Source organism: Heterocephalus glaber, unplaced genomic scaffold (assembly GCF_053883595.1).
Source record: "Heterocephalus glaber isolate CG9 unplaced genomic scaffold, H.glaber_assembly_v1.0 deba00001538, whole genome shotgun sequence".
NCBI classification, from domain to species: Eukaryota; Metazoa; Chordata; class Mammalia; order Rodentia; family Bathyergidae; genus Heterocephalus; species Heterocephalus glaber.
Genome location: NW_028258333.1, coordinates 20,714,635 through 20,741,019, shown reverse-complemented (window position 1 = coordinate 20,741,019; position 26,385 = coordinate 20,714,635). Strand labels below are relative to the sequence as shown.

Sequence of the window (26,385 nt, the reverse complement as noted above, 5' to 3'; positions counted from 1 at the left end):
TGGATAAGATAAAAGGGGCAGAAAGACTCTGTTAAGGTTCCCTTGCTTGTTTGGTTTTGCTGTCTTCTGCTGCCATGAACTGTTGCTCCTCTGCCACCTGCCACTCTGCCTGAAACCTCTACAAACTGTGAGCTAAATAAATCCTTTCCCCTTTAACTTCGGGTGTTGGGTATTTTGTCTCAACAATGAGAGAAAAGTAACTGACACACCTGGCTTACAACAGTATGAAGCCTTCCCAAATGACCTATGCTTTGCTATCTCTGCTACTAGATTATAAACCTCCTCTGTATTTTGAAAATATTTCCAAGGCTTGCACATGGTAGCATTGCTATGAGTTTAAGATAATATACCCATTTTGATATTTTGGTGTTGTGTCAGTGAAGACATGCAATTTTGATATTGCCTTGGTTCAGGTTCTCACTACATCATGTCTAAATTTCAATATTTATCCCTTAACAGATCTTCTAGTCTCCATTTTTTTCCCATTACAATTGAACCAGCTGATGGTTTCCAGATTTCTGTTGCTAAAAGCCAATGATAAACAGGGCACTCTCTAGCTTATTGACTAGAATAAAGAACAAATTCCTTGTCAGGGATCAAGACTCAAGACACTATTTCTATCCCATGCTTGAAGGTTTACTTTGCATTACTCCCTCCACATTCTCTGTGGTCTGAAGAAGATTCCAACATGTTCCCAGGGCAAAGACCAGGTCTATTTTATTCATTGCATCCCTTGGTCTTCTACCACCACTGGTCATATTATAGATAGGTAAGTTAATTAGATTTCTTGTTGGCAGGTAGACAGGGCCGCCCTTAAGGCACCAGCCCTCCAGGAGCCAACACAGCAAGAAACCAACATGGAGAACAATTGAGGCACATTCACTGGTTGGCATTATAAAAAGGAAAAGAAGTACTACTTCCCCTAGAGATAGATACCAGTGATTGATATTCTAAATGGGAAATTCCTTGTATGTGATTTGTCTTCCCATTTGATCCTCATTTAATCAATATTACCTGGGTGACTGTACTTGTAATCTTATTGGTTGGTCATGACTTTGTGCCACCTCATGCCCACCTTGTAAATTTCCATTGGGTCTTATAGTTTTGTCCCACTTTGTGCCTGCCTCACCACATGGATTTGCTGTATAGAACATCTTTGAAAAGTGGGGTGAGTGGGCAACCCACTTTCCGGTCCCCTTCTGTCTCTGTTAGGCACAAGCTTTCTTTCTCCCAATAATTTTTCCTACTCTTAATCTCCATTGTTCCTAGAATTCATTCTTTGGTTTTAGAGAACACGAACTCGCATTTCAGATATCTAGTAGGTTTGGGAGTTACATCTCTTCCCCCTATATCAGTCACATTGTAGGTGGTCAAATAAATGCTACTGTGTCTTGCCCCATCTTCTCCATGTTCTGGGTTATTGCTCCTTCAGAAAGTCCTTCTCTGTTTTTTCTGCCTTTTTTAAAGATCAAAACTGCTCAGAAACTTTCACCCACTTCCCTTGAAGAAGACCCCTCTTGGGGCCAGGAATTTAGCTCAGTGGTTCTGCTACCTGCATTGCAAGCACAAAGTCCTGAGTTTGATCCCCCATACCAGAAAAAAAAAAAAAAGAAGAAGAAGAAGAAGGAAACCCCTCTCTACCTTCTAATTGCATGTAATTTCTAACTGGACCTTGAACTCAATCCACAAAATAATCTAACAGAAGTTTACAACATGGAGTGACATAAAGGTGTCCATGAGGTCACAGACCCAACCAGAAAAGATGGGTGAGGGTGTAGCTCACCACACACACATCTTGAATTTGTACCTCTCCTGGATCTCTCCAGCCTTCCTGGGCTGCCATGCCCAAGTACTGCTGGTGGGTTACTTCATAGAGCAGCTTATATTTCCCACTTCTGGGGGATGGAACTCCAAGGTGTCAGCAGTAGTTTTCTGGGGATGCTGCTCTTCCTGGCTTCTTCCTCCTCATCTCCTCATTGTGTCCTTACAGGCACTTTTCTCTGTGCAGGGCCTCCCCTTGTCTCTTCCTCTTCTTATGGAAATGTGTGTCCTGTTAGATCAGGGCTCCACTGACATGGCCTCATTCAACCTGAATCACCTCCTTGAAGATTCTAAGAATAACATCACACTAGGGGTGAGGACATGAAGATGTGAAGTGGGGTGGGGCCATGATCCAGCCCATAAAATGACCCTTTGTGATTTTACCCTCATTGTCCCTCAGCCCAGCTCCTGAGGGAGGGAAAACGAGATGTGTAGGGAACATAATCACTTTTCTCCTCTTTCCTCTATCCACAATTCCTTTCCGTTTCCTTCTTGGCATATGGGAGATATTGTAGAATTTTCAAATAAATAGAAAAGCGCAAAGGCTCTTACATTCCTGAGGACAGCTAAAGACCTTGGATACTGAGTGTCACTCCATGGCATTTCTCAGGCTTTTGTGTGTAATCTTCCTTTCAAGGGCTTCTAAATTCCCCCCAGCCCCTGTCCTTGGAGGGAAGGGGCAATTGGTAGCAAGAGGAAAATTGACCCACCCCATGAAGCAGCCAGTTGACTGCCTCTCACTTAAATAAACAGTCCAGTGCCAACGGCTCTCTTCATGTCATCTCTTTCTTGGCCCTTGTCATTTTCTACCCTTCTTTAGCTTTTTGCATTTTCAAATCACTTTCATTACACCATAAATTTCTCATTGTCTTGGAGATAACAGACATTTAGATATGTTAGTTGTGTAAAAGGAGACTCTTGCTTCTGTTACCCTGCTTGTATTCCATGTGATTTTACATCAAGGGAAATAAACAGCAGGAAAAATTGCTGCAATCAGACAAATAGGCTCACTTCATTACTTCGCTTTGTCTCCTGACCGGCACTGACCTCTTGACCTCAGCCCAATGTCTCCAGTGTGCACCTCTGTTCATATGAGGGACCAATGAGGGTGTATGGATAGCTTCAATCAAGTTCATTCCTTTAGCAGAAAAATAACTTTAAAACCTTCCTCTTATAAGTCAGTACAGTGCAGTATCTACAGTAATGTAGATCCTAAAGTCCTGAAGTGAAAATGACAAATAATCTGTTATTCATAACCATCTACCAGATTTTTCATAAAATATACTATGCCTTGTTCTGTGTATACAAACCTGCATATGTATTGATTATATATTATACATATAATCATCTCTCTTCTGTTTGTTCCTGGGCCTGTCCTCAATCAATGGGATCACAGATAAGATTACTTATGTTATGTAAAATGTTACTCTTCTCTTTTCTTTTTCTTTTCTTGCTTTGGCAAAGTCTAACTATATAGCCTAGGCTAATCTCAAACTTGCAGTGCTCCTGTCTCAGCCCTTTGAGTAATGGGATTACAGGCATGCTCTATCATGTCAGGGCTTATTCTTTATTACTTTTTCCATCTCTGTCTCTCTCTCTGTCTCTCTGCACCTCTCTCACCCCCCCCATTCCTCTCTCCCTATTTAAAAAATGAATAGTTGAATTCTGAAGAGTTAAACAGCAATATGTGACCTCACTGTAGTGCCCTTGCTCTGAATGGAAGACCATATTAAAATATGGAGTGAAAAAGAACAGGTGATTCTTTATCACTCTGCTCTATCTTTGTGTACCTGCTGAAGCTTTTGAATTTACATGTACTTGGCGAACAAATGACTATAGCATTACACTTGAATCAACATTTTCTGACAAAAGCATATTTGGTGTCAGGATTCATTTTGATTTTCATTAACAGGAAGATAGTATTCACCTAAAGAATCAAATCATCCCAGCAAATGGAAATTCCCAGTATTCATTTCACAGCTGTAGTTTTGGCTCCAAAAGTGCTTCACAAATAAGTTGAAGGATTCATTGCCAAAATATTTCCAAAAATATTTCTGACATTTTTTTTAAAGAAATGACTCTACTGGGTCTCAAGGAGATATTTTATTCTTCTATTTCCTGTCTTATATTTAAAGGTAACTGTAACATCTCTCCACCCCTGGTTATGCAGCAGCCAGGGTGGCTTTGGTGGATCTCCAATGTCCTTTTGGCACACAGACTCTTTACCGCTGGGTGCCTTTTAGGCTGTGGAGTCAAGCGAGCTCACAAACCCATGCTCATCTGTAGGAAATTCTTCCATTGTGCCAAAGTATACTTCTACTAGATTTAACCCCAGGCTTGCTGACCTTAGTAATGTGCTCTATTCTGTGGTGGGAGGAATGGGTGAAGCATGATGGGAAATTGTTGCTCTTCCTCTTACCTGCTGCACAGCCTTAACATTTCTGAGCTTCGTTGCCTCATAGACTTGTGAATACACATAATATCAGTTATGAACAGCCTGGGAATGGCCACAGAAACAGGGCAAGGAACCATTTGAAAGGATTAGATGCCAAATATTTATATTTACATGATAGCCTATATTCCCACCAAGCCTGTAAAAGTTGAATTTGTAATGCATGACTTAGTAGGAAACATACTCCTTCTATATCTTTGGAAGAAGAATGAGTACCTTGGTAGGTGAAACCTCTTTTAACTTTTCTGCTTTCAAAGTATGTACAAAAATATTAACTTGTAAAAAATGCTCTGATTAGCAAATAATTAAAGACAAGGATTTTTAAATTGCAATTTCAGGGCATATACCTTTGGCAGTACCACTTTCCATATTCTTGGCATTTATTTGCTTAAGTAAAAATGGTATGATTTTGGCATTGTTTAGGGCAAATTTTCTAGCTTATAGCATATCTAATGCTCAGTGAAAGACAATAAAGGGTGAATTCTTATGTCTAGTTTAATTGCTTCATTGTTGATCTCTTTGCCACGGGAGAATGAACTCGTAGCCTTCAGTGTGGAACGTTCTCTCCTTTTTTCCACAGGGTGCAGTGCAATCTTTAGCAGTTCATAGTGCAGAGATTTGGGAGCAAGAAGATCTGAGTTTAGTGTCATCTGTCCACAGTGATATTTATTGGGATGCCCATTGCACCATCACATTCCTGTGGTCAGATTAAGCTGTCACAATTGAGTCCTCTTTCATTCCATTTCCACCCCCAAGGCTCCTTCAGGACCAGGAATTCTCAGCTCCCTCCATGCCATCTGCTCTTCCCACCTCATACCTGTGGAAGGTAGACTCTGTGAGCTGCAAACTCTCAGCACTATGCTTTCTTTTTTTTTTCTAACAAAGAGATTAAAAGTACTGTGAATCCTCTTTATTGGTGGACTACATATTTACAAGTTCACCCACTCCTAAAATTTATTTGCAGTGCCAAATCAATACCTGTAGCCCATCTATTGTCATTTGATCTAGAGAGTGGGTAAATATTTGAGTCACCTAACATGCACATTCCCAGCTGAGTTCCAACAAGGCACCGTTCATTCTGTTTTCTTGTTTTAGTTCTCCAGCAGTATAAGCAAGTATTTTTTCATGGCATATCTGGTGCCAATGCCTTTTGCATTTGGGGGCCCAAAATGTAGTGCTGAAGTATTGTTTCATGCTCCTAAACACAAGAAGATTTTGATGTGCCTTAGAGAGAAAATTCCGTGTATTTGGTAAGCTTGTACAGATCTGAGTTATAATGCTGTAAACCATGCATTGAAGGGCAACGAATACACAGTATATAACAAGAAAAAGTGCCTTTAAATAAAATCACACCTAAAAAGACTCTGTGTTGGTAATTTGCTCAAAATGATGTGAGCAGAAGCTTGTAGGTACTTTGCCATATATTTGCTTTAGGAGCAATGGTTTTATTTTTTACTAATTCATTCTTAGTGGAAACTTTATAACACATAAACTGAAAATAACTAGTCATACCTTCCTCAAAGATTGTCATGAGGATCAAATGTGTCAGTATCTGCCACGCACTTAGAACAGTGTCTGGCACCCAATAAGCTCATCTATCTAGATCCACTGCACACCCACTCCTTCCTGGAGGTCTGATGACCTCCCTGAGGCCTGACCAGGTAATGAGGCAATGGTGTCCTCTGCTCTTGGATCTCCCAAGCTGTCTGCTCTCCACCATGTACCCTCCAACCCCAGCAAGGCCCATTGAGAAGGAGGGTCACCACTGCCTAATGCATTCACCAACATTGTGCACCCACCTTGAATGCTATGCCTCATCTGGGAAGCCTTGTAGATAAACCACATTTTCTACTGAACCCCCGAGCAGTGCCTTTGGAATCACAGGGATTCTGAAACTGGGAAGCCAGGAAACACTTGTTTCTCTGATTTCTTCTGTCACATCCTTCCCCTAAAGCAATGAGGCTTCTTGATCTGGCCACAATGTGAAGAAAGGGCCCAAAGGGAGAAGGAAATACTGAGATTAAAAGTAGGAAGAAAAAAAAGTGGGGAACATTTAAAATAATCTTACCAGCCTTTAAAACATTTTTCTTCTTTGTAAATTTAAATAAATATCAGGCTAGTACCATAAAAAAAGAAGACGAAGAGAAAGAAATATCAGCTTAGCTTGCGTGTTCCCTCTGTGACTGCATCACATGTATCTCTGATTGATTTTCCTTGTACTCTCAGAAGGCAGGGGTCATATCTATCATGTTCACTGATGTTTCCCAAGCTTCCATCACAGTTCCTTGTGAGAGCAGGTGCTGTATCAATGTCCATTGATAAACTAATGGGGTGAAGAATACACACACCCAGGTACTTATGTTAAGTTTTTGAGGATTTAGTATTTATATGGTGGGCATAGGTATAAGCCATACTTAATTTGACACTTTCATTGCTATTTTCTGAAGTGCAGAAAATAATCAGAATTATCTTCTTGTGAAGATCCATGGCAACACAGGAGATCTTTAGTCTGTCTTCCTTTGGGCATAAATTAACCAGCAGGGAACTGATAGCTTTAGTGACTCGAGCTGCGTCACCTCCAGTGTTGAGCTGGCTAACACCACACACCTGATGCAGTGAGGCACTGACTGGCACATGGTTAAATACAGACACTGACTTGGATATTCTTTTGTGTTCTCGTTCTATTAGATTCCTTGGTCCTGAAAACCTCCTCATTTCCCATTTGATCTATGGTAGTTTTGGACTGAAGAAAAAATGATTTACATATTTCTATGCACTTGGATTTCTAGGATGAGCTGTTGTTTAAGTTGTAGCATAAGCTATGAAAAATGACATCTGTCTGCTGAAGCCATTCATTCTTCCAAGGTTATCTCTGGTCTGAGTTTGTCAAGACAGCCTGGCTCTGTGAGGAAGAGCCAGCTGAGCCTCTCTGGGCTCCTCTTTGTAAAGGCCTGTTGGCTAATGTGGTAGGAGACATCTTCTGGGTAGTCTGACTTGTGTCTTGTCTAATAGCTTGAAGATTGATGCCAGGGGCCCAAAAGAGGCTGATGTCAGCAGGAGGGATAACCACAGTCTGAAGGTAAATGTGGGAGGTGGCAAATTATTAAAATGGTTAGCCCTTGTTGCAGCTAACATGACTAGGCTTTGCTTGGAAGATTATTATGGAAGATAAAAATCTTTAGGTTAAGTAGAGGAAGCAAACAATGAATTTCCATAGCCCTGTATTGGCTCTTGGTATATACAACTCTGTAAATCGATAAAACTTGAATGTTTCCTTCCAGCATTTAAATATTGTGTTAGATGAATTTCCTCAGTGGTCCACTATCCTTTCCAGGCGTATCATGTTGTACTATTGGGACTGGTAGCTACATTTCACAGTAGTTTGGGACACACAAAAGGGCATTCCCCCCAACACACTTAAGGGAAGACAATGGCTTTTGTCAAGATTTAAGTCAACTATTTAATGAAGAAACAAATGGCCAAGACACAGGATTGATTTCAGTCAGAACTTTTCAACCAGGGGTCCTTTTAGACCCTCTCCCAAGGACATTGGTCTAGGGACTGTTTTGGTTAACATAACAGGTAGAGGAAGGGGAGCATTTTAACACATTCTTTTTGGTTAACTGCTAGACTTGACATGTGACTCTGACAGCTTCTACATTTCCACAGGTGAATAAAGAATGTCATGTGTTATGATGTCCAGAGCTACCACAAGTCCCAAAACTCCTCTGAATCAATGACAAAGTGTGGCTGGCTCAGGAATTTCCCCTTCATTTCAGGTCCTGCCCAGCTTCACCATACTTGTCATTTATAGTTTTATGCATTTGCACATCACCCATGGCTAGACCGTGTGTTCTTTGCTTCCAGAGAACATATTTCTTCATTGCACCCTATTAACCTCAGTCTTCCAAAATTCTGCCTAAAACACATCAATTCCCAGGTCATAAAACTGATGCTTAATTTTTGGCACCCAGTACTTAGACTGTTGGCCATCTATAAATAGTTTCCATATGAAGTTCCAACTAGCAAGAATGTGAAGTGACCCAAATCATTTATTCTCCCACTATTCTGGATAAATTAGGACTCATAGAACAAAGAGCTAGTTTTGTGTTTTGGGGAGTCAACTTTATAGAAGTTTCAGTGTTTAGAATTAGAGATAGGAACTCCTTGAGTTTTGTCTTTATCTGGGAAATAAAATGGAGACATCAATCACAAGAAAGAATAAAAACTAATCTGTTCAGGTAGATAACTCATGTTTGGTAAAGCAAGCTGGGAAGTTGACATTGAAATGTTTTTAACAGCAGGATCAGCCCTACACTAGGTTATGGGTAGTGCTTCAATTCCCTGGACATGCTCCCACCTCTTGGTATGTCCCCTTCAGTGACCTTAGAAGTCACTGACACTTCACTGGCAGAAACATCTGAGTAGAACACACTTACTTTGGAGCTGAGTAGTGTAACATCTTCCTCTACTCAGGAGACTTGTACTTTAAATCAAGGACTCAAGAGAATGAATCACTAATAATGGATTTCAAATATTAGATCATAGGATAGGATCGATTTTGAGGAGCCCTGCCTCAGTGTCCCTCCAATGGCACTGTGATTAAGCATGAAAAAATAAAGCAAGAACCAAAAAACTTTAGGTTGGAGTCTTATGGTATGATGATGGGATTTTTAAAAACTCATTCTTAAGCTTTTGTTTTCATTATTTCTATAGCTATCAAGTATGGACAAGTACCCAGAACTTCTATCAAGAAAGGAAGGTAGCTCTCAAGGCTGTTTGATCTTTGCAAACTAGCTTGTATCATTTTAAGAAGCTTAGTAATAAATAAGTAACCATAAGACATTTTAGTTTTATTACTTCCTGGAATTGGTTTCCTTTGGGACTCTTTCAGAAAATTAAAAAACAGCCCAGAGAATGCAGTTTGGAAAGGTCACGGTATCTCTGGTGGTAGCAATTTACTGAAAAGGAAGATGCTTGCTAAATATGCTAATTCAGCTCTTTTTTTTTTTTTTCCAGGTGTTGGTGGTGCCCTGGGTTACCTCTTGGGTGCCATAGACTGGGCCCATCTGGAACTGGGAAGAGTGCTGGGCACAGAATTTCAAGTCATGTTCTTCTTCTCTGCCTTGATGCTCACTTTGTGTTTTATTATTCATCTGTGCAGTATACCTGAAGCCCCACTTAGAGATGTTGCAAAAGACATTTCCCCACAGCAGGCCCCTCAAGACCCTTCATTGTCATCAGACAGAATGTGCAAGTATGGTTCTACTGAGAAAGCTAAAAATGGTTATGTAAATCCAGAGCTGGCAATGCAGGGAAGAAAAAACAAAAGTCCAGCTGAACAGGTAAAGATACAGATTCTCTTTCCTTTACTTGGATCTTCTTTCCTTTTCTTTTTTAAAAATTCATTGTTTTGTTTGATGTCAAGAGTTTTGTGAAGTCTAATTGAATCTTCAAAATCCTGATAGCTAGTATCACTTGGAATTAAAATTTGTACCTTCAAGAAAAATACATGCATTTTCCTCTGGTCCTCTTGTCTCCTACTCTTTTCAGAACTTGAAATCAGGAGAGATGAGGCCATTTGTGAAAGATTAGGCCATGTGAAAAGTCTGAAAACATCCTCAGTCCTGAAGAGTTCCTTGGTTGCATTAGCCACATTTCATAAGCTTAAAATCCCTTACTGTTCACAGCGTCCAAGTTCAGAACCTTCTGCAACTAAAAAAAAATTCTCTTGGGCAACATTGATGTTGCAACTGCTTCCTTCAAATTGAGTTTAAATATCAGCTCTTTTGTGATACAGTAGAAAGAAAAGAAAAGAAAAGAGAAGAGGAGAGAAGAGAAGAGAAGAGAAGAGAAGAGAAGAGAAGAAAAAGAAAAGAAAAGAGGTTGCCAAGGTCAGGTGAAGCATGGTCCATAGAGGGCTAGATAATATGAAGACTGGGTAAATCCTTTGGATTTGGCAATTAGGAGGCTGTATAAAAACTTGAAGGTATCAGTTGAGGAGCTTTGTAGTTTGAAAGACAAATTGTGAAAGGGATTGAGGAAAAACTCAGTCAAAAATTTGAGACAACTAGTGAGTATAGCAGAGATAAAAGTTTCTATGAATGATCAAAATTGTTGTGTAGTGAATGAGGCATGGATTTTGGAAGAGTCAAGTCAGAGTTTCAGTCATGGCCCCCAAATGAGTTAAGGTATAGGTGACTAGCTTGCAATGGTCTATAAAAGATACAAGTCATTTCTCTTCTCCTATAAAGGTCAAAATAAATGGTTCTGGGCTGATCTAATATTCTATGAGGGACCTGGATTAATTCTATTTTGTTGTTATTTTGCACATGGAGCTTTCATTTTGAGTTTCAAGATGACTTCATCAGTTATTACTATTATGTCTAAATTTCTGTGAGCAGAGAGGAGAAAAGGAAAGGGTGTGTTCCTTTCCTTTATGGACACAACTCAAAAGTTGAAGCAAATGTGACTTTTGCTTACCTACTTAGACAAGTGGCCAGAACTTATTCAGATGTCCATGCCCAGTTCCAACTCTGATGATGACTATAACAAGTGGGAACCCAGCTGAAACGTCTATGACCTGTGAGAAAGGGAGCAAGCACTGGGGCCATTTGTTAGTCTCTGATAACTTGCTAACTTCTCATTCTGATACTTAGGTGACCTTTTGTATTTTAACCCACAGAGTTCATTTTTTAAAAAATCTGCAAGTTGAAGACAACTGTTGTCCTTTATACAGAGTTTATAAACTTTAAATACAATATCAAAGGTGAAAAAACCTAGTCTGGTGATTTAGAAATATTAGTTGTTGTATAAGTCTACTCCCAGTCATAAAGCATCACAGATTCAAAATTAAAATCCAGGCAAGTTTGATGTGCTGAGGCAGAAAATGTTTTTAATAATTTAAAATAATACAAAGGATTACCAAATATTTTCAGATGAATGAAGTTTTATTGCACACAGTCCTCCTTTATCTTGTCCTTTTGGAGATCGTTATTTACTTCCGAAGACTCCATCTTTCTTTCTCTAACCACCTGGATTCAGGGCTCCTCCTATTGTCCTTTCTACTGTGATATTCATCCCCCTGTTGGAGGCTTTTAACTTTCTGTGCCTGTTTGTTAATTTGTATCTTCCTCACCCCATGCCAAGGGAATCCCTGGAAGAGGTGGTCTCTGGTCCCTTTCCATTCCTGGCATTTATCTCAGTGCTTGGCACACAGGAAGCTAGCAACAAATTTTCTGTAAGTGGTTTGTTGAATGAATGTGGCAAAAACAGTCATGTGGAATATAGGTGTCAATGGAAGTTGTTTGGGTCAATAGTAAGAATTATCAGAATCAGTAACATTGTATATATGGTTTGTTCATTTATTCATTCAATAACTATTAATAACCACTGCTGGGCCCCCTGCTGAGTAACAGGAGATTGTAGGAATCAAGACAGACTCTGTTCCTTCCCTATAGAGCTGTTCTCTTGCAAAGGCATGTTGCTTTATTTTCTTTTTTTTTCTTTTTTTGGTACCTGGGATCAAATTCGGGAGCTTGCACTTGTGAGGCAGGCACTGGAACCACTGAGCTAAATCCCCAGCCCTTTATTTTCTTAATAAATCTTTAATTTAAATAATTTTAGGTTTACAAAAAAGTGACAAAGATAGTACAGGTTTCTTGCCTACCTTTCTTTAACTTCTCCCTCATGATAACATCTTAAATAATTATGCACATTTGTCAAAACTAAGAACTTAGCACTAGTACAACACTATTAAAATAATTAAACAGCAGATTATTTGAATTTCTTCCATTTTTCCACTAATGTTTTTTTTTTCATGATCCAATCTAGGATACCATATTGCATTTAGCTAAGTGGATTTTGAAATTTGGAAGCTGTGCTTTGTAAAATGTTATTTTAAGAAAATATTTTTGCTGCTTATGGTCAGTAGAAAAACCTCACTTCTGTTTATTCAATTATGTGCATGAATAAAAACAACAAAGCTGTGAGTTATGAAAGCCTACTGTAACTAGTTTTTTCAAGGTTAAGTTTTTCCTCAAATATTGTTTGCTCCATTCATTTACTTAGTATGTTTTTCAAAATTAATGCAGAAGTAAACCTCAATATTGCATGTGGGTTGACTGAGATAACACTTCAGTTACCAGCCTGCTTCCACGCAGCCACCTGATAGAAGAATACAAAGAGAATAAACTTCTGTTCATCTAATCACACCCTCATCCCAGCTATTTTAGCACGAGTACACTGTTTTTGTAACAGGAAAAGCACAAAGAAGAACAAAGAAGTCATTGCAATGAAACTTTCCTTTTATCCTGATCACAGGACAGATAGAGAAAGCAGAAGCATTTAGGTCTCCTGGGACCCGAGCCCACCCACCTTTCCCTATAGCAGGTTTCCTGGGGAGAATACCTGGACTCCCTTCCCCTGCCACTAACAAATCAGGTCTCTAGTATGACTAGTTAGACTGGAGCCCACTTGTGTAATTCTGCAAACCAGCAGGGACGTTGTGAAACATCCACATGAAAAGTGTGCTTTTTCTAATGGTATTTTAAGAAAATATTTGTGTTGTTTCTAGTCAGTAGAAAACCTCATTTCTGTTCATTCAAATTGTGTGTGTAAATAAAAGCAGCAAATCTTAGCTGCTAGTTATAAAAATCTGTAAATTGTTTTCCTAAGGTTAAGTCTCCCTCAAATATTGCTTGCTCTATTCATTTGCTTAGCATTTCTTCAGCATTAATGCAAAAATAAACCTCAACATTGTGTGTGTGTGTGTGTGTGTGTGTGTGTGTGTGTAGTCTGGCAAAAGGGAATATATAAAATTATTACAAAAGGTGTGCGTGTTTTTGAAGAGTTTTGTAAAACATAATATGTCAAGTAAAACACATATACATACATAAAATAATCTTCATTTGGGGAAAAACTTGTATGGATAAAAATGGAAAGGAAATATATCAAAATGTTTATTGTCAAATATATGTCATTCTTTCTCTGTATAGTGGTTTAACAGATGACTTTAATTTTCTTTTAAAGAAAAACCTTGCAATAGATTCAAAATTTCTGTAACAGACATAAAAAGAAAAAAATGATAAAATAATGAAAAAATGTCATGTTTAAGGAACAAAATAAAATGAAGCCTTACTAACAATAAGTTGATATTATTCCTATAGAATATCTGCCTTTTGACTACCCCTTTGTTAAATTATGATTCATCTCAAAGAATCATCCAGCCTAGGACATACTTTTCCCCAGAGGCTGTGGTGAAGATCAAATGAAATGAAGTGAGTGCAAGACTTTTAAAAGGCATAAAACTTCTGTTCCAGTCACCACTCATTTTGACAGATAACATATTCTACGTACGGAAACAATTCCAAGGGAATGATTATATTTTTTAATACTAAGTATAAGAAAATTAATATAATCAGCAATTGGCTAAGTGCTATAAGATTAATGAATTCATTTAAATGAACAATAGACATTTATTTCTTATAGTTTAGGAGGTTGGGAAGTCCAAAATCAAAGTACTGGTCACTTCAGTGTCTGGTGAGGATCTGGATCCCTGCTCACAACATGGTCCCATTAGGCCCTTACACCATATCCTCATCTGAAGGAAAAGTGGGCAGGTTAAAGGGTTAAGCTAGTTCCCGCTAGGCCTTCTATAACCTTTAAGGATTGATAGTTTTAAAATACCAATTTATACAAGAAATGTAAAATGGAAAATTCTGAGGGTTTTTGCAATAAAGAAGTAAAAATCATTACAGTATAATGTAAAGAGTTGTAAAATGATTTGCAATTATAATTAGAATAGAAAATCTCAGGAGACATAAATAAACTAGCTGGAGTCAATTTCATCATATCAAGATTCAGAATAAATAAAAATCTGACCAGAAAGATCCATCACCCCACCATGATTGATGTTCATACTCTCAGTGCTATCAGGGAAGATGACTGATTAGTATTCCATGGTCTCTTTTTTTTCTTGTATGACAAGATGTTAGAGCCTATTGCATTCTTTGTTTCAAAATAGTTGTGCCAACAGTTTAAAGTTTCTCTTCCCCTCAAGTTTTTTGAAACAAAAATATAATTGTAGTCTATAGTTTTAACACAATCTAACTCTAAATTAAAGAATTTGTGGAAAGTGCAGTCATTTATATGTGTATATGTGTTCACATTGTTCTACCTTGTTGATATTTTAACCTGACATAACACATATCCACTATTAACAGGATCCAGAGAAATGAACCGAGAGGAAGGAGGTACCTGGATAAGGGCAGTTTTCTATTATTGCATAAAAAATTATTATAAACTTAGAGCCTAAAACGTCCTTTAATTACCTGACTGTTTTGTAGGTCAGAAGTCTGGGTGGAATACAATGGGTTCTCTGCTTAGGGCCTGACAAAGTAGAAATTAAGATGTAAGCAGTGTTGGGTTCTCATCTGGAGACTCAACTGGAAAAGAGCCTGTCCTTAAGTTCACTCTGGTTATTGGCAGGATTCAGTTCCTCGTAGTGCTGGACTTGCAAGGGTTCATGTGATTCAACAAGGATCATACAATTAATCTTTTGATGAACTCAAGGCCAATCAGCAACCTTAATTGTATCTACAAAATCTCTTTGCCATGTAAACGACCATAATCATGGGAGCAGCAAGGGGACAGAGATCACAAAGGCCATCTCGGATTTGACTGACCATGCTCTCTGAGTTAAGAAATCTAAGAACTATAATCTCCTGATGGTTGGCTCAGAGCTGTGAGATTTGACCTTGTGCAGCAGTATCATTAGCCCCCAAAGGGTCTAATAAATTATTCATCTGGACTCCTTTCTGATCTCATGAGGTAAGGGGGCTATTTGCTACTACCTTTATTTTTGTAAGAGAAACACATTTTTCCACACATAAGATAGGATGCTAGATGTTTCTTACATCTTGGCGTGTAGCTAGCACCATTTCCAGTATCATCACAAAAAGCCTAGTCTGGGCCTGAAACTGCTATGTAACTGTCAATCTTACTGAACAGAACACCTCCTCTAAGTCTGTTCTATGGAAATTTAGGTGCTATGCCCAGGAAAAGGGACCCTGGGTGGTGGCCAAATGACAGATATGTAACATGGCTATGTGATCTGACTCCTGCCACTGGCTGAAGGTCATACCTCTGTTTCATGTTTCATTCCAGGCGCAGAGGGTAATGACCATGAAGTCACTCCTGAGGGCACTGGTGAACATGCCTCCCCACTACCGCTGCCTTTGTATCAGCCACCTCATTGGATGGACTGCCTTCCTGTCCAACATGCTCTTTTTCACAGATTTCATGGGCCAGGTAAAGAACAAGCCTGTGCACATACTTAATGATTCACACATCAGTCCTTCAATCAATGCCTTCTAGGCTGGCTTCTAGAACATAGTAAAGTATTCAGTATACTCCATACAGTTCAATATTGTAAGAGTATAGGAAAGAGTACCTTTAAGAGCTAGTTCACAGACAAGTTTTGGAAGCAAGTGCTATACCATGTCTAAGTAGAGGACATCACAAGACCTCTATGAGTACTTGATTAAATACAACAAATAGAGACAAACCAATAGAAGCTATAGAGATCAAGGCAGGCCTCATAAAGGGCCCAGCATGATCTGGCCTTGAAGGGTGAGTGGGATTTGCAGAAATGTAGAAGGGGAAGAACACATTCCAAACAGGAAGAGAAATGGCATGTGTAGAGATGAGTCAAAAGCCTGTTTGGCTACACCAGAAGAAGGGTGGAAGGACTGCCTACCACAGGTGAAGCCAGATGCTAATGGAACAGGAATGTTAAAGATCCAGGGGAATCTTTTTAGACTTGAAGCATAGGCATGAGACTTCCTGAAGGTCCTGGAGGGGGTGTGATTGGAAGAAAGTGGTGATTTGACCATTAAAGAATGAGCTCTGTGCCCTAGGAAGGGCCCCTTGGGGAGCTACATGTTTGTTGCTCTTCACAAGGGCGGAGAAGCAGAGTGCATGAGGAGTCTCTGCCAGATTGCACTTGTACCTCAATAGCCCTTACCCTGTCTTTCAGATTGTGTACCGTGGGGATCCCTATAGTGCGCACAACTCCACAGAGTTTCTCATCTACGAAAGAGGGGTCGAGGTTGGATGTTGGGGATTGTGCATCAACTCTGTGTTTTCTTCACTTTATTCTTGTAAGTCTTCCACTCCTCAGGGTGATTTTTAAAGGTCTCTGGTCTAACAGAATCAAGATTTTGTATTTCTGCATCTATTTTCTTTTTTTAATAACATCAGATTTGTGACAAATATGTGAATGTCAGGAAAAACTTAGAAAACACTACAGGAAGTATTCTTTCTCATAGTGAATTCTAGGTATCATTTCCCTCAATGATTACTTTGTGCTTGAGGACTCAGTGGGTTCCTTATCAAAGTTTCCTGGAGAAATAAAAGAGAACTTTTTAAACACAATGATGAAGTAAGTGTTGGATTGTTGAGAGATAGCATCCCAGCAGGTCCATGTTTTACTGGAGCAGGATCACTAGTGGTGTTTCAGAGATATGCTTATCAGATTTGCAGATGATGCAAAACAGAAAGGATTGATAATACATCAGGTGACAAGGCCATCATATAAAATAACCTTGACTCTGATGTTTCCAGACCTGTGTTATGGAACCACTGTCCCAAGATGGAGAACAACTTCTCAGGTGTGAGCTTCCCATGAGGTCTGAGCCTCTTGATCCTTCAGTTGGTTGAGTTTCCACTTTTAGAACGTGGGATACTGGGATTTCTGCCATTGGTTTTAAAGAAGTCCAAACTTTGGTGCTACAGCTCTAGGGCATCACACAGGTGCAGTGTGTGCTTGCTAAGTTTATGGTGAGCTCCAGGCTCTATGTACATTGAACCAAATGAAATGTCTACCGTGAAATATTCAAGCAGGTCCTCTGGGGTGGAAATTTGGATCCTAATAACAATGAGATCTTCTCATGGCTCTTTGCTCCTCCAGGGCCTGGAGAAGAAAAGCTGATCCTCAACTCAGAGCTCCAGGTTTTGCATAGACACAGGGGCAGCAGTGGGATGGTCCAGGTTGAGGAAGAGGAAAGAGATGGGAAGAATCCTTGTTACCATTCCCAGGGAGACACACTGTCATTCTTATAGGGGGAAAAGGTTGAATCTTCCCCTGCTCTTCACCTCCTGATAGCACAACAGGAAACCTGCTTCCATATTACTTCAAAATATACTACAATTAGCAGGATGGGCCCTAATATAACATATAGGTAACTAAGGAGTCCAATAATCATAAAGTCATTACATTTATTATTTTGAAATTTATGACAATCAAATAGTGGTAGCTTAAAGCTTACATTTCTTTACAAACACTTTTCTTCCCCCTGGGAGTGTGTGAACTAAGAAAATTCCAGGAGGAACATTCCAGTACTTAAAATAGAATTGGAAAGTGACAGACCAAAAGGGTCTAATAAATTATTCATCTGAATTCCTTTGTGATTTCATAGGGTAAGGGAACTATTTACTATCACCTTCATTTTTATAAGAGGAACACATTTTTTCACACATAACGAGTATTTTAACTTTGTGTCAATTTTCTTTGTCTCTTCAAGAACCTCTACTAGGTACCATTTGATTAGTCTAGCTTGAATTCCTATATGAATTTCATAACATTTGAATATTTAAAAGCATATATTTAGGCCCTTTCTCATTAAAAGCCCTGTGTATGAGATAAACTATTATTTAAACAGTCTTCTAAACTTTACTGATGTATACATCTATGAGATCCTTACCATTGTAAATTCAAACCAAAATTTTATTTATAAAAGGCCAGCCAGCCCAGCCATCTCTCCATGTCTGCAGGACAAAGTCTATGTCCTGAACTTAGCATTTAAATATTTTCAGATTGGCTTAGTTCACTCTTTGAACTCTATTGCCTGATGCAAATTAACCACCCTAATGACCTCCTGCATGGACTTTCTCATCTCTATGAATTTGCCAGTGCTTTTAATTTTTTTCTACCTGGCTTCTTCTTCTATTTCTCCACCAACATAATTCCTAAATATGTCTTTTAACAAGCCTTAAATATTACTTTCTTTATGAAATCATTCAAGATTTTCCCCGTACCCTAGTCCACCCTGGCCAGAATCTGTCATTTCGGTCACTTCTAGAGCACACTCTGTTGCCCTTTGTCTTGGATTCATCAGATGCAGATCCAGTATCTCTATTTAATGTAGCTCAGCAGGGCAGCCTTGAGGTTGGGGAGGGATGTGGTGATAAGGGACTTTTGTTTTTTCAAGCTCCTTTTGCATAGCAAGCCACATTTACACCAATCGGAATAGCAATCTTAATTGTTCTTAATGGACACTAGTATTTATGGGCAATGATTAAATCAAGAATTTCCCTTCAACTCTAAGGAGAAGACTGTGGAAGGAGATGGCTACCTGTGAATATCAGACCTATCAGAGGACATTCTATGTTTGGCCTTGAAATTTATTGACTTCTCTCCATAAATAGAGCAATTCTTGGTCAGACTCGCAGTGTTTGTACCGAAGTTACTTATGTTTCCAAATATCCCTTTATCCTTGGATAAGAGCTAAATATTGATGGTATCTTTCAGGTAATTAGACACCTTAGATTAAATTTTGTGCATAAATGTAATCATTAAGCAAACAGGCTTATCCAGACTTATTGTGAAACTGACCTAGCTTATACTGCATCTATTTTCAACCTTAGCAACAGCCCTTCGGCCAAGGCAAGGATATAACAGAGGATTCATTGCTGCCTGCCTGTCATTTCCAGAGCTTGCTTTGCATCCAATGACTCCAAACAGTGTTTTGTCTCAAGTTGATTCAAATGCAATGCAAGACAAATCAGGTTTCTTGTCTTTAAGGTAGAAGTCTGATAATTATTTGGATAGATACAAAAAGTTTCATTCTTGAACAGGTACATTTCAACATCTATAATTTATTTTCTGCTTCATGTGTTCTAGTAGAGTTGGGCTGGGGATTTAGCTCAGTGGTGCTGCACCTGCCTGGCAAGGGCAAGGTACTAAGTTCAATTCCCAATACTAACAACAAAAAAAAGAACGCACAGATTTAAAACTGATTTTAAAAGGAAGATTAGTGATTTGGGGGAATTTTCCTTACCTTTATGAAAAATATTGTAAAATGTTTTGAAGCAGAATTTAAATCTTTTTATAAATTAGCTCCATTCCTACAGTTGTATGAGCAAATCAAATTTACCTACTTGGAGAGAAATAGAGTTAAGAGTCAGCTATCTTCGGACCAAGCAGTGGTTGTAGAACTAACAGTAACCACATTAATTGGGCATCTTTTATGTTCTCAACATTTGGCTGGGTTATTTTTCAGACATGTTCTCATTTGATCCTGAAAATAACTCCAAAATGTTTTATTATTCCCAGATTTCAGACAAGAACGCTGAGGTGATTCAAAGTTAAGAAACTTGTCTATGCGAGAGAGCCAGCCATGGGCCTTGTGGGCCCTTCACTAGTCTGGGAAGGGTTGGAAAGTCAGAGAAAGTGTCTTCAGAGATTTGTACATCTTTTACTTCCTTATGTACTTAGACTGCATTCAGATGGGGATTAAGAAATGGGGACTTAGGTCATTCTACAAAAGCTCACTGATCTAATTTTCCCCAGCTGACACTGGATGGCAGGTTCAGGATAAGTACACATTATCATTTTGCTGTTATTGAACCAGACCTCTTATGATTTTTATTTTATTTTATTAATATTGATGTTTTTAATAATGCTGGAGATCAAACCAAAGCTTCACACATGCTCAACCACTGTACTAAGTCCCCAACTCTGAGCCAGACCTCTCTAATCAGAATAACCCCGAATTTTCTTCCAGCACTTGTAGCTCCAAGCTAATGTGGGCTTTTTACACCCTTTTTTGCATTCTTTTGCTATTCAGCTGTTTGCTAAACTATGCTTTATTCTCCTCTATGGAAAAGAAAATCAGCTTAGCAGGGCAGTTTCAAGCTGTCTTCTATGCAGAGGATTTAAAACTGATACGAAAAGCCAGCTGTTTTCAACCCACAGATAAGGAGGTTCTTTTGTTCCTTAGTATCAGAAAGTCTCCTAAAAAAGTGAATCTTCAAAAGAAAGGATTGCCTGAAATTATTAAATGTTGTGAGGCACTGCCAGCTGTAATTTTTCCCTTTCTTCTCTCCACAGACTTTCAGAAGGCTTTGGTGCCCTACATTGGCTTAAAGGGGCTTTACTTCATGGGGTATTTGCTGTTTGGCTTAGGGACGGGATTTATAGGTCTCTTTCCAAATGTCTACTCCACCCTGGTCCTGTGTACCTTGTTTGGTATAATGTCCAGCACCCTGTACACCGTCCCCTTTAACCTCATGGCTGAGTACCACCTTGCGGAGGAGAAGGAGGTACGTGCTCATTGAATGCCTGCCCTGGGTAACATCTGGACTCACCTAAAAGCTGTTAGTGAGGTGTGTGTGTGTGGGCAGAGTAGACTTGACAGGAAAGTACAGAGCAGAGCTGGAAAATAAGAGTTCTTAAAACAGCAGCACTAAAATGTCCACTCAGTCATAGCCAGTGCAGCTGGATCTGCACCTTCTCCTCACTCCAGCCCCTGATGCAACTGGTGAAGTACAGAATGAGAACTGGTACTCCTATTTGTTTGAAGAGGAAAAGGGGAGTCAGTGATGCTGAAAAAACAGTCCACTGTCACACAAAGAAAGGGGGAACCTAGGTCTTCTACAACCTCTGTGCAGTTTTCCCATGTGCTTACAGATTGTCTGGATGCCTGAAGTATGAGTGTCCCCACCCCAAGGACTGGAGAGGTACAGGATAGAATTCTGGGAGTTATAGATGTGGGTAGGAAATTCCTAGGCAACATTGCCTTTGGGAGCCCAGGCTTTAATAAATGTGCAGAGAGGAGCCGTGGGTGGTGGTCATCTCTACCATGCTACCTCAAGGGCTGCTTAGCCTATCTGCCCCATCTACTCCATCCATGTTTTGGAACTCAGACCACTGAGGAAGAGCATAAGTGGTTCCTATAACCAGGTTGAATATTTTTGGTCTAAAATTATTACTTCTTACAGAAATATGCAACTTGTTCTCTATTCAAGTAGTCACATTGACTAGAGCAGTGATATAAAAGCCAATGCAGTACCTTTGAGTTTTATCCATCTCAACACAAAACTGCAAACACACTGAACACATGTCCATGTGGCTGTAATTCTGACCTTCTTTTACATCCTTTAATTTGGCAAACAAAGCAGGGCAGGGATATACTGGGAATTAGGACTTTTCAAACAAGGGTTGCAGCTTGCTGTCCTCATCTTTTGGCAAACATGGTCACCAATATTTCAGTGCAGAATGGTGGTTTTTCTGTTAAAGAGATCATCATCATAAAGAACTGGCCCTCCATGGAGAAGGTTTTATGGCACCAGGCATAAAACACATAAGCTTTAGACTCAGAGAAACTTAGATTCAAATCCTGCTTCCCTTTTTTTGAAGCTTTGTGATGCTGGGGATGTTATTAATTTATTTTTGAAATAGCACTTTTAAAATGAGTTCATTTTAGATGAGTTAATATATTCACATCGCTCAACAATTACAATCACAAACAAAAGTGTGTAAGGTAAAATTGCTCCTTTCATGATTTTGCTACTCCTCCTAGCCATGATGCATTACTACACTTGTTAGTTTTTTATCTTTCCGGTATTTTAAAGTGAAAATCAAATACGAATATATTTTCTTATTTCACTTGCCTATTAATAGGATAACATGCTTTATTCTGCACAAAGCTTATTTTACTTAGTAGTTTAGGAAATCACCATTTAAACTCTTGGGGGCTCAATTTCATCATTAGTCAAATAGAAATAACAACACCCACTATATAAAGTTGTTGAAAAATTAAGCACATTGGGACGTGCTTGGCACAGTGCCTACTTAGCACCTTTCTGATGAGGACTAAAACAATAATAGCTAGTACTATTGTTATCATGGGGATAATGATAATATGTGCATCTAAGGCAGTAGGGAGGATGAAATAAAGTACTGACTGTAAAAGAACATTACACAAAGCCTAACATAAAAGAGACAGCCAAAAAATGGCAATGTTAGTCAATTGAAACCAGATATTTAATATTAATTGTTAATTTATTAATATTAAACATTAATAAGCCATTAAATAATATTGACCATTAATCAAACAACCATTTTTGAACAGGTTGAATTGGCTTTTATGTTGCTTCTCCTGAGTGTTTGAGTGGGTCAGCATCCTTTTGAAAATGTTTGAATCTTTAACACTGAGCAGAAAAAGAATGGGATTTACTCTTTCTTTATTGGGTTCTACCACTTGCATTTATTGACTTCTGAGGAAGAGATAATTTTGCATATATTAATCCTTGAATTTCTTATGTGTTAATGGTGGCTTTTAAGAATTTGGCATAGGTAGGATGGAACTTCCTGGTGGCCGTAAATCAGGCTTAGTGGCCAAAGGAGGCTTGCTGCCTGTTTTTGTACAGTTCGCGACCAAGCTTTTATTTTAAATTTTTAAATGATTGAAAAATATCCCAGAGAAGGATCATATTTTGTGGTACATAAGACCGGTATGCAGTTAGACACTAACGTCGATAATGTTGGGGTGCAGTTTTTATGTAGAGTAGCTGTTTGTGCACTGTGAAAGGAGTTACAGCCAAAGCCTTGTGACCCACAAAGGTGTTTACTATCTGGCTTTGTATAGAAAACATCTTGCCGATCTCAGCCCTCAGTGACAGTCCCTGAGCTCAGAGTGTACTCCTGTGCTTGCCTTGCAGAGGCGGCAGGCTCCAGGATGGAGCTCAGACAGCAGCGGCACGGAACGTGGGAAGGGCGTGGACTGCGCCACACTCACCTGCATGGTACAGCTGGCCCAGATTCTGGTTGGAAGTGGTCTAGGCTTTCTGGTCAACACAGCTGGGAGCGTCATCGTTGTGGTGATCACAGCCTCTACGGTGGCATTAATTGGCTGTTGCTTTGTGGCTCTCTTTGTTAGATATGTGGGTTAGGTCAATAAAGAGACAATGATCCTAACCTCAAACAAGTGAAGCACACAGCAAGGAATCCGTCTTTTCTCTGGTTCGGCACCTTGAGGGTCTAGCCATTGGGTGTCCTACATTGTGATTTCAGCTGTGGTCATCTGTCCACCCCTCCACTAGGCCTGGCTCCCTTGCGAAGAAGACCCATGTTTCAGGCATCGTTTGCCTGGACTCTACCTCTGTGCAAGGGTAAGTATGGCTGGGAGCACGTGCCACCCTGCATCTTCCTCACTGGGTCTCAGTGCAAACACAGAGCAATTCAGGTCTTGACCCCTAAGGAGCAGACTAATTCTATCTGGGATCCTTATATTTATTGTATAATAGGATTTTTTTTTAAAAGTCAGCAGTGCTTACATAATTGGACAGTCACATATTTCACTAAATTCACAAACAAAATATGACTGAGTTTTATACTGATTTATTTATATTAATTTGCTCATAATTAATTTCTATTAATGTATGACATTCTGGGAATCTGCTTGAAACTTTAATGTTCATTTGATTACACAGTAAAATTATTTCTGTGTAGCCTGTTTGTTGTTTCATCCTCTGGAGTTTATATGAAAAATTTTCAATGATCTTCTGTCCCCAAGCTAAGCAGTCTTCCTCTAGCTATATCCCTCCAACTGCCTCCTCTGGGGTGAAGTTTTTAGTAGCTTGGAAGCCAGAATGCTTAACAGGAAATTATTGTGAGTGGTGGACAGCTCATTTTGAATCCTGACTTTGTTCCTCACTGGTGAACCCTTTGGTCCTCCTAAGCTGCACTCACTCATCTATACATTTTGAAGAATAACTCCTGTACCAGAGAGTTGTGATTAATGATCTATAACATAGGGTGCATACCACTATTCTAAATGTTTTGCCTGTGTCAACGAAGCAATTCTGAGAGTTGATGCTCTCACTGATCTCCATTTGCAGATGAAGAAACTAAGGTAGAGAGGTGTTACGTAACTTATCCGAAGCTACACAACTGTAAGTGGCAGAACTGGCTTTTGAATCTAATCTAGGGCCTCTGTCTCTGCTACTTCCTGTAGGGACAGCACCTAGCCTGGTGGCTGGCACTTGGTCAGTGCTCTGTGAATGATAACAAGCTGTGATTAATTTTGGGCTGCTAAAGGCACATCATTCCATCTCCCCACCCCTAGTCTATCCCAGTCTTTTATGAGTGTTTACCTACATGACTGTCAATGTGACTGACTAGTACAGAAATGAAGATTTGTCCACTTGTCTTTAAAAGTTAAAAAAAGTTGTATGATTCCTTTCTTCCCTTATCCTGGAGTCTGGTAGTATATTTACTGCCCCAAGTGAGTTTCTAACTGACTAAACCCTTCAGTGATGTCAAGGGATTTTGAGAAAGGAAATGAGCTGTCTCTAAGGACTGGGAAATTTGGGCATGAGGATGTTGCTTCTAGGTCATTTCCTCTTCTCCTCCCATTCTTCTCTGTGTCCCACACTGTGAGAGTCTTTGTGTATATGTTGGCCTTAGTGTATCCATAGCCACCCACACCTCTCCACTTCCTACCACCCATACAAACAGCCACCCTTACTGTTCCTCACACCCAAGGGTACAGGGACTCAAACGTGCTCTGCTTCTGGAAGAAGGACTCAGGCAAGGCCCCACAAAGGGCCTGTAGATGGACTCAGCATTGTTTGGATAGGAATTCTGGGATCTCAGGTCTGGAACGTAATCTAGAATTCTGGGGAGGCATTCCTTGCCATGTAGGGAGGGGATCAGCTGGAGGAATGGTGCAGAGCAGGATCCTCTCATGATGCTATGCAGGGCACTGGCCCTGGGTGCCCAGGCCTAGGGGCAGACTACCAGGCTAAAACTATTTGCAGAGAGCAGACCATTTGTCATTCTCTGTTGCAGCCTCCTTCCCCTTCCCAATTTATCCCTTAGTCTCAAAAGGCAGCTGCATCCCTGTGCCTCACACTCACTTTATCCTTCCTGCTACTGCTTGGGCTTTCACCTTGCTGCTGCCCAATTGCCTACTTTTTTGTGTAAAGAGCCTGTCTCTGCTGCTACTTGATTATCATACCTCTGTCTGGGCTGGAACATCTGGAATACCCTTGTGGCTGTGGCCACTTTTGGTGTGTGGGGGGCAGGGGACGAGAGGTGGAGGGCAGGAGGCTTACCCTGAAGCGACTGCTTCTTCCTGCCTACTGCTCACCCTCATCTCCTCCAGGATGGGCAGTTCCCTTATCTGATGCCAGGCACCTCAGACTTCTGCTCTTTCTCCCTTCTTTCCAGTTCTCCAGTGTTTTCCAGATTGGGTTGTATTTCCATACCTGTGCTGTTCTTTCAACCTCCAAGCATTGCTTATCTTTTCTCTACATAGGTACTGCTTCTCAATCATATCTCCTCGCATTGTGTTGGAACATTTATTCCCAAATGAAATAATCTCATTAATTTGGAGGGCACATGCAAAGTGACACCCAGCTCCTGGCTTCCCACTCATCATCCATCCTGGAGAAGTGAGATCACAACTGATATAGAAAAGTGATCAGGGAAAACACTTGGTCTGAACCCCAGAGCTTGGAATGATATTGAGGACATGCTTAGAGGGTCAATGTCATACAGTTCTCTGCATTATAAAATAAACAATGCCAAGCCACCTCTCTTACTTCCCCTACCTATCCTTGGCCTCTGCAAAGTTTAGAAATGGAATTATCTCCAGAATTCAGTGTACTTTGTGACTATTTCTCCAAGGACTGCTTTGATGTTTAAAGATTTGGAAAGCAATGCATGGCCAGCTAAGATGTCCTATAGAGTGGACCATCCTATCTGGACCCCTAAGAATTCAAATGTTGTCATCACTGAGCCACAGGACATGGTTTTTTCCACATGTGATGCTATTACATCAAACTTTAAAGTTTCCAACATTGGATAGGCTACTTGGCTGAGAATGGGAGCTAGAGCATGTCTGTCTGTCTGTCAGTCTCTTTTTCTCTTTCTCAAATACACTATGCAAATACTTTGCACATTGAACTCAACAACACTGAGGTTCGAATGAGTGGATACAATCCAATTTAAAAAGAGCCTGACCACCTCTGGGAACCCAAGCATT

General features: G+C 39.8%; 1 protein-coding gene across 6 annotated transcripts in view; it reads left to right on the top strand.

Annotated features, from left to right (window-relative positions):
* Positions 1–23,332, top strand: part of Slc45a2 (solute carrier family 45 member 2) — a 65,650-nt gene extending 42,318 nt beyond the window's left edge. For 5 of the 6 annotated variants that reach the window (XM_087189275.1, XM_087189277.1, XM_087189276.1 and 2 more), the window contains 5 exons: positions 9,293–9,618; positions 15,440–15,583; positions 16,311–16,434; positions 20,445–20,656; positions 23,057–23,332. In XM_087189275.1, coding sequence (XP_087045401.1) covers positions 9,293–9,618; positions 15,440–15,583; positions 16,311–16,434; positions 20,445–20,656; positions 23,057–23,287 — 1,037 coding nt within the window. In that variant the 3' untranslated portion in view covers positions 23,288–23,332. Of the gene's footprint in view, positions 1–9,292; positions 9,619–15,439; positions 15,584–16,310; positions 16,435–20,444; positions 20,672–23,056 lie in introns of those variants that run through there. The other variant, XM_087189279.1, reaches the window with a different exon arrangement.
* Positions 23,333–26,385: the final 3,053 nt, after the last annotated feature.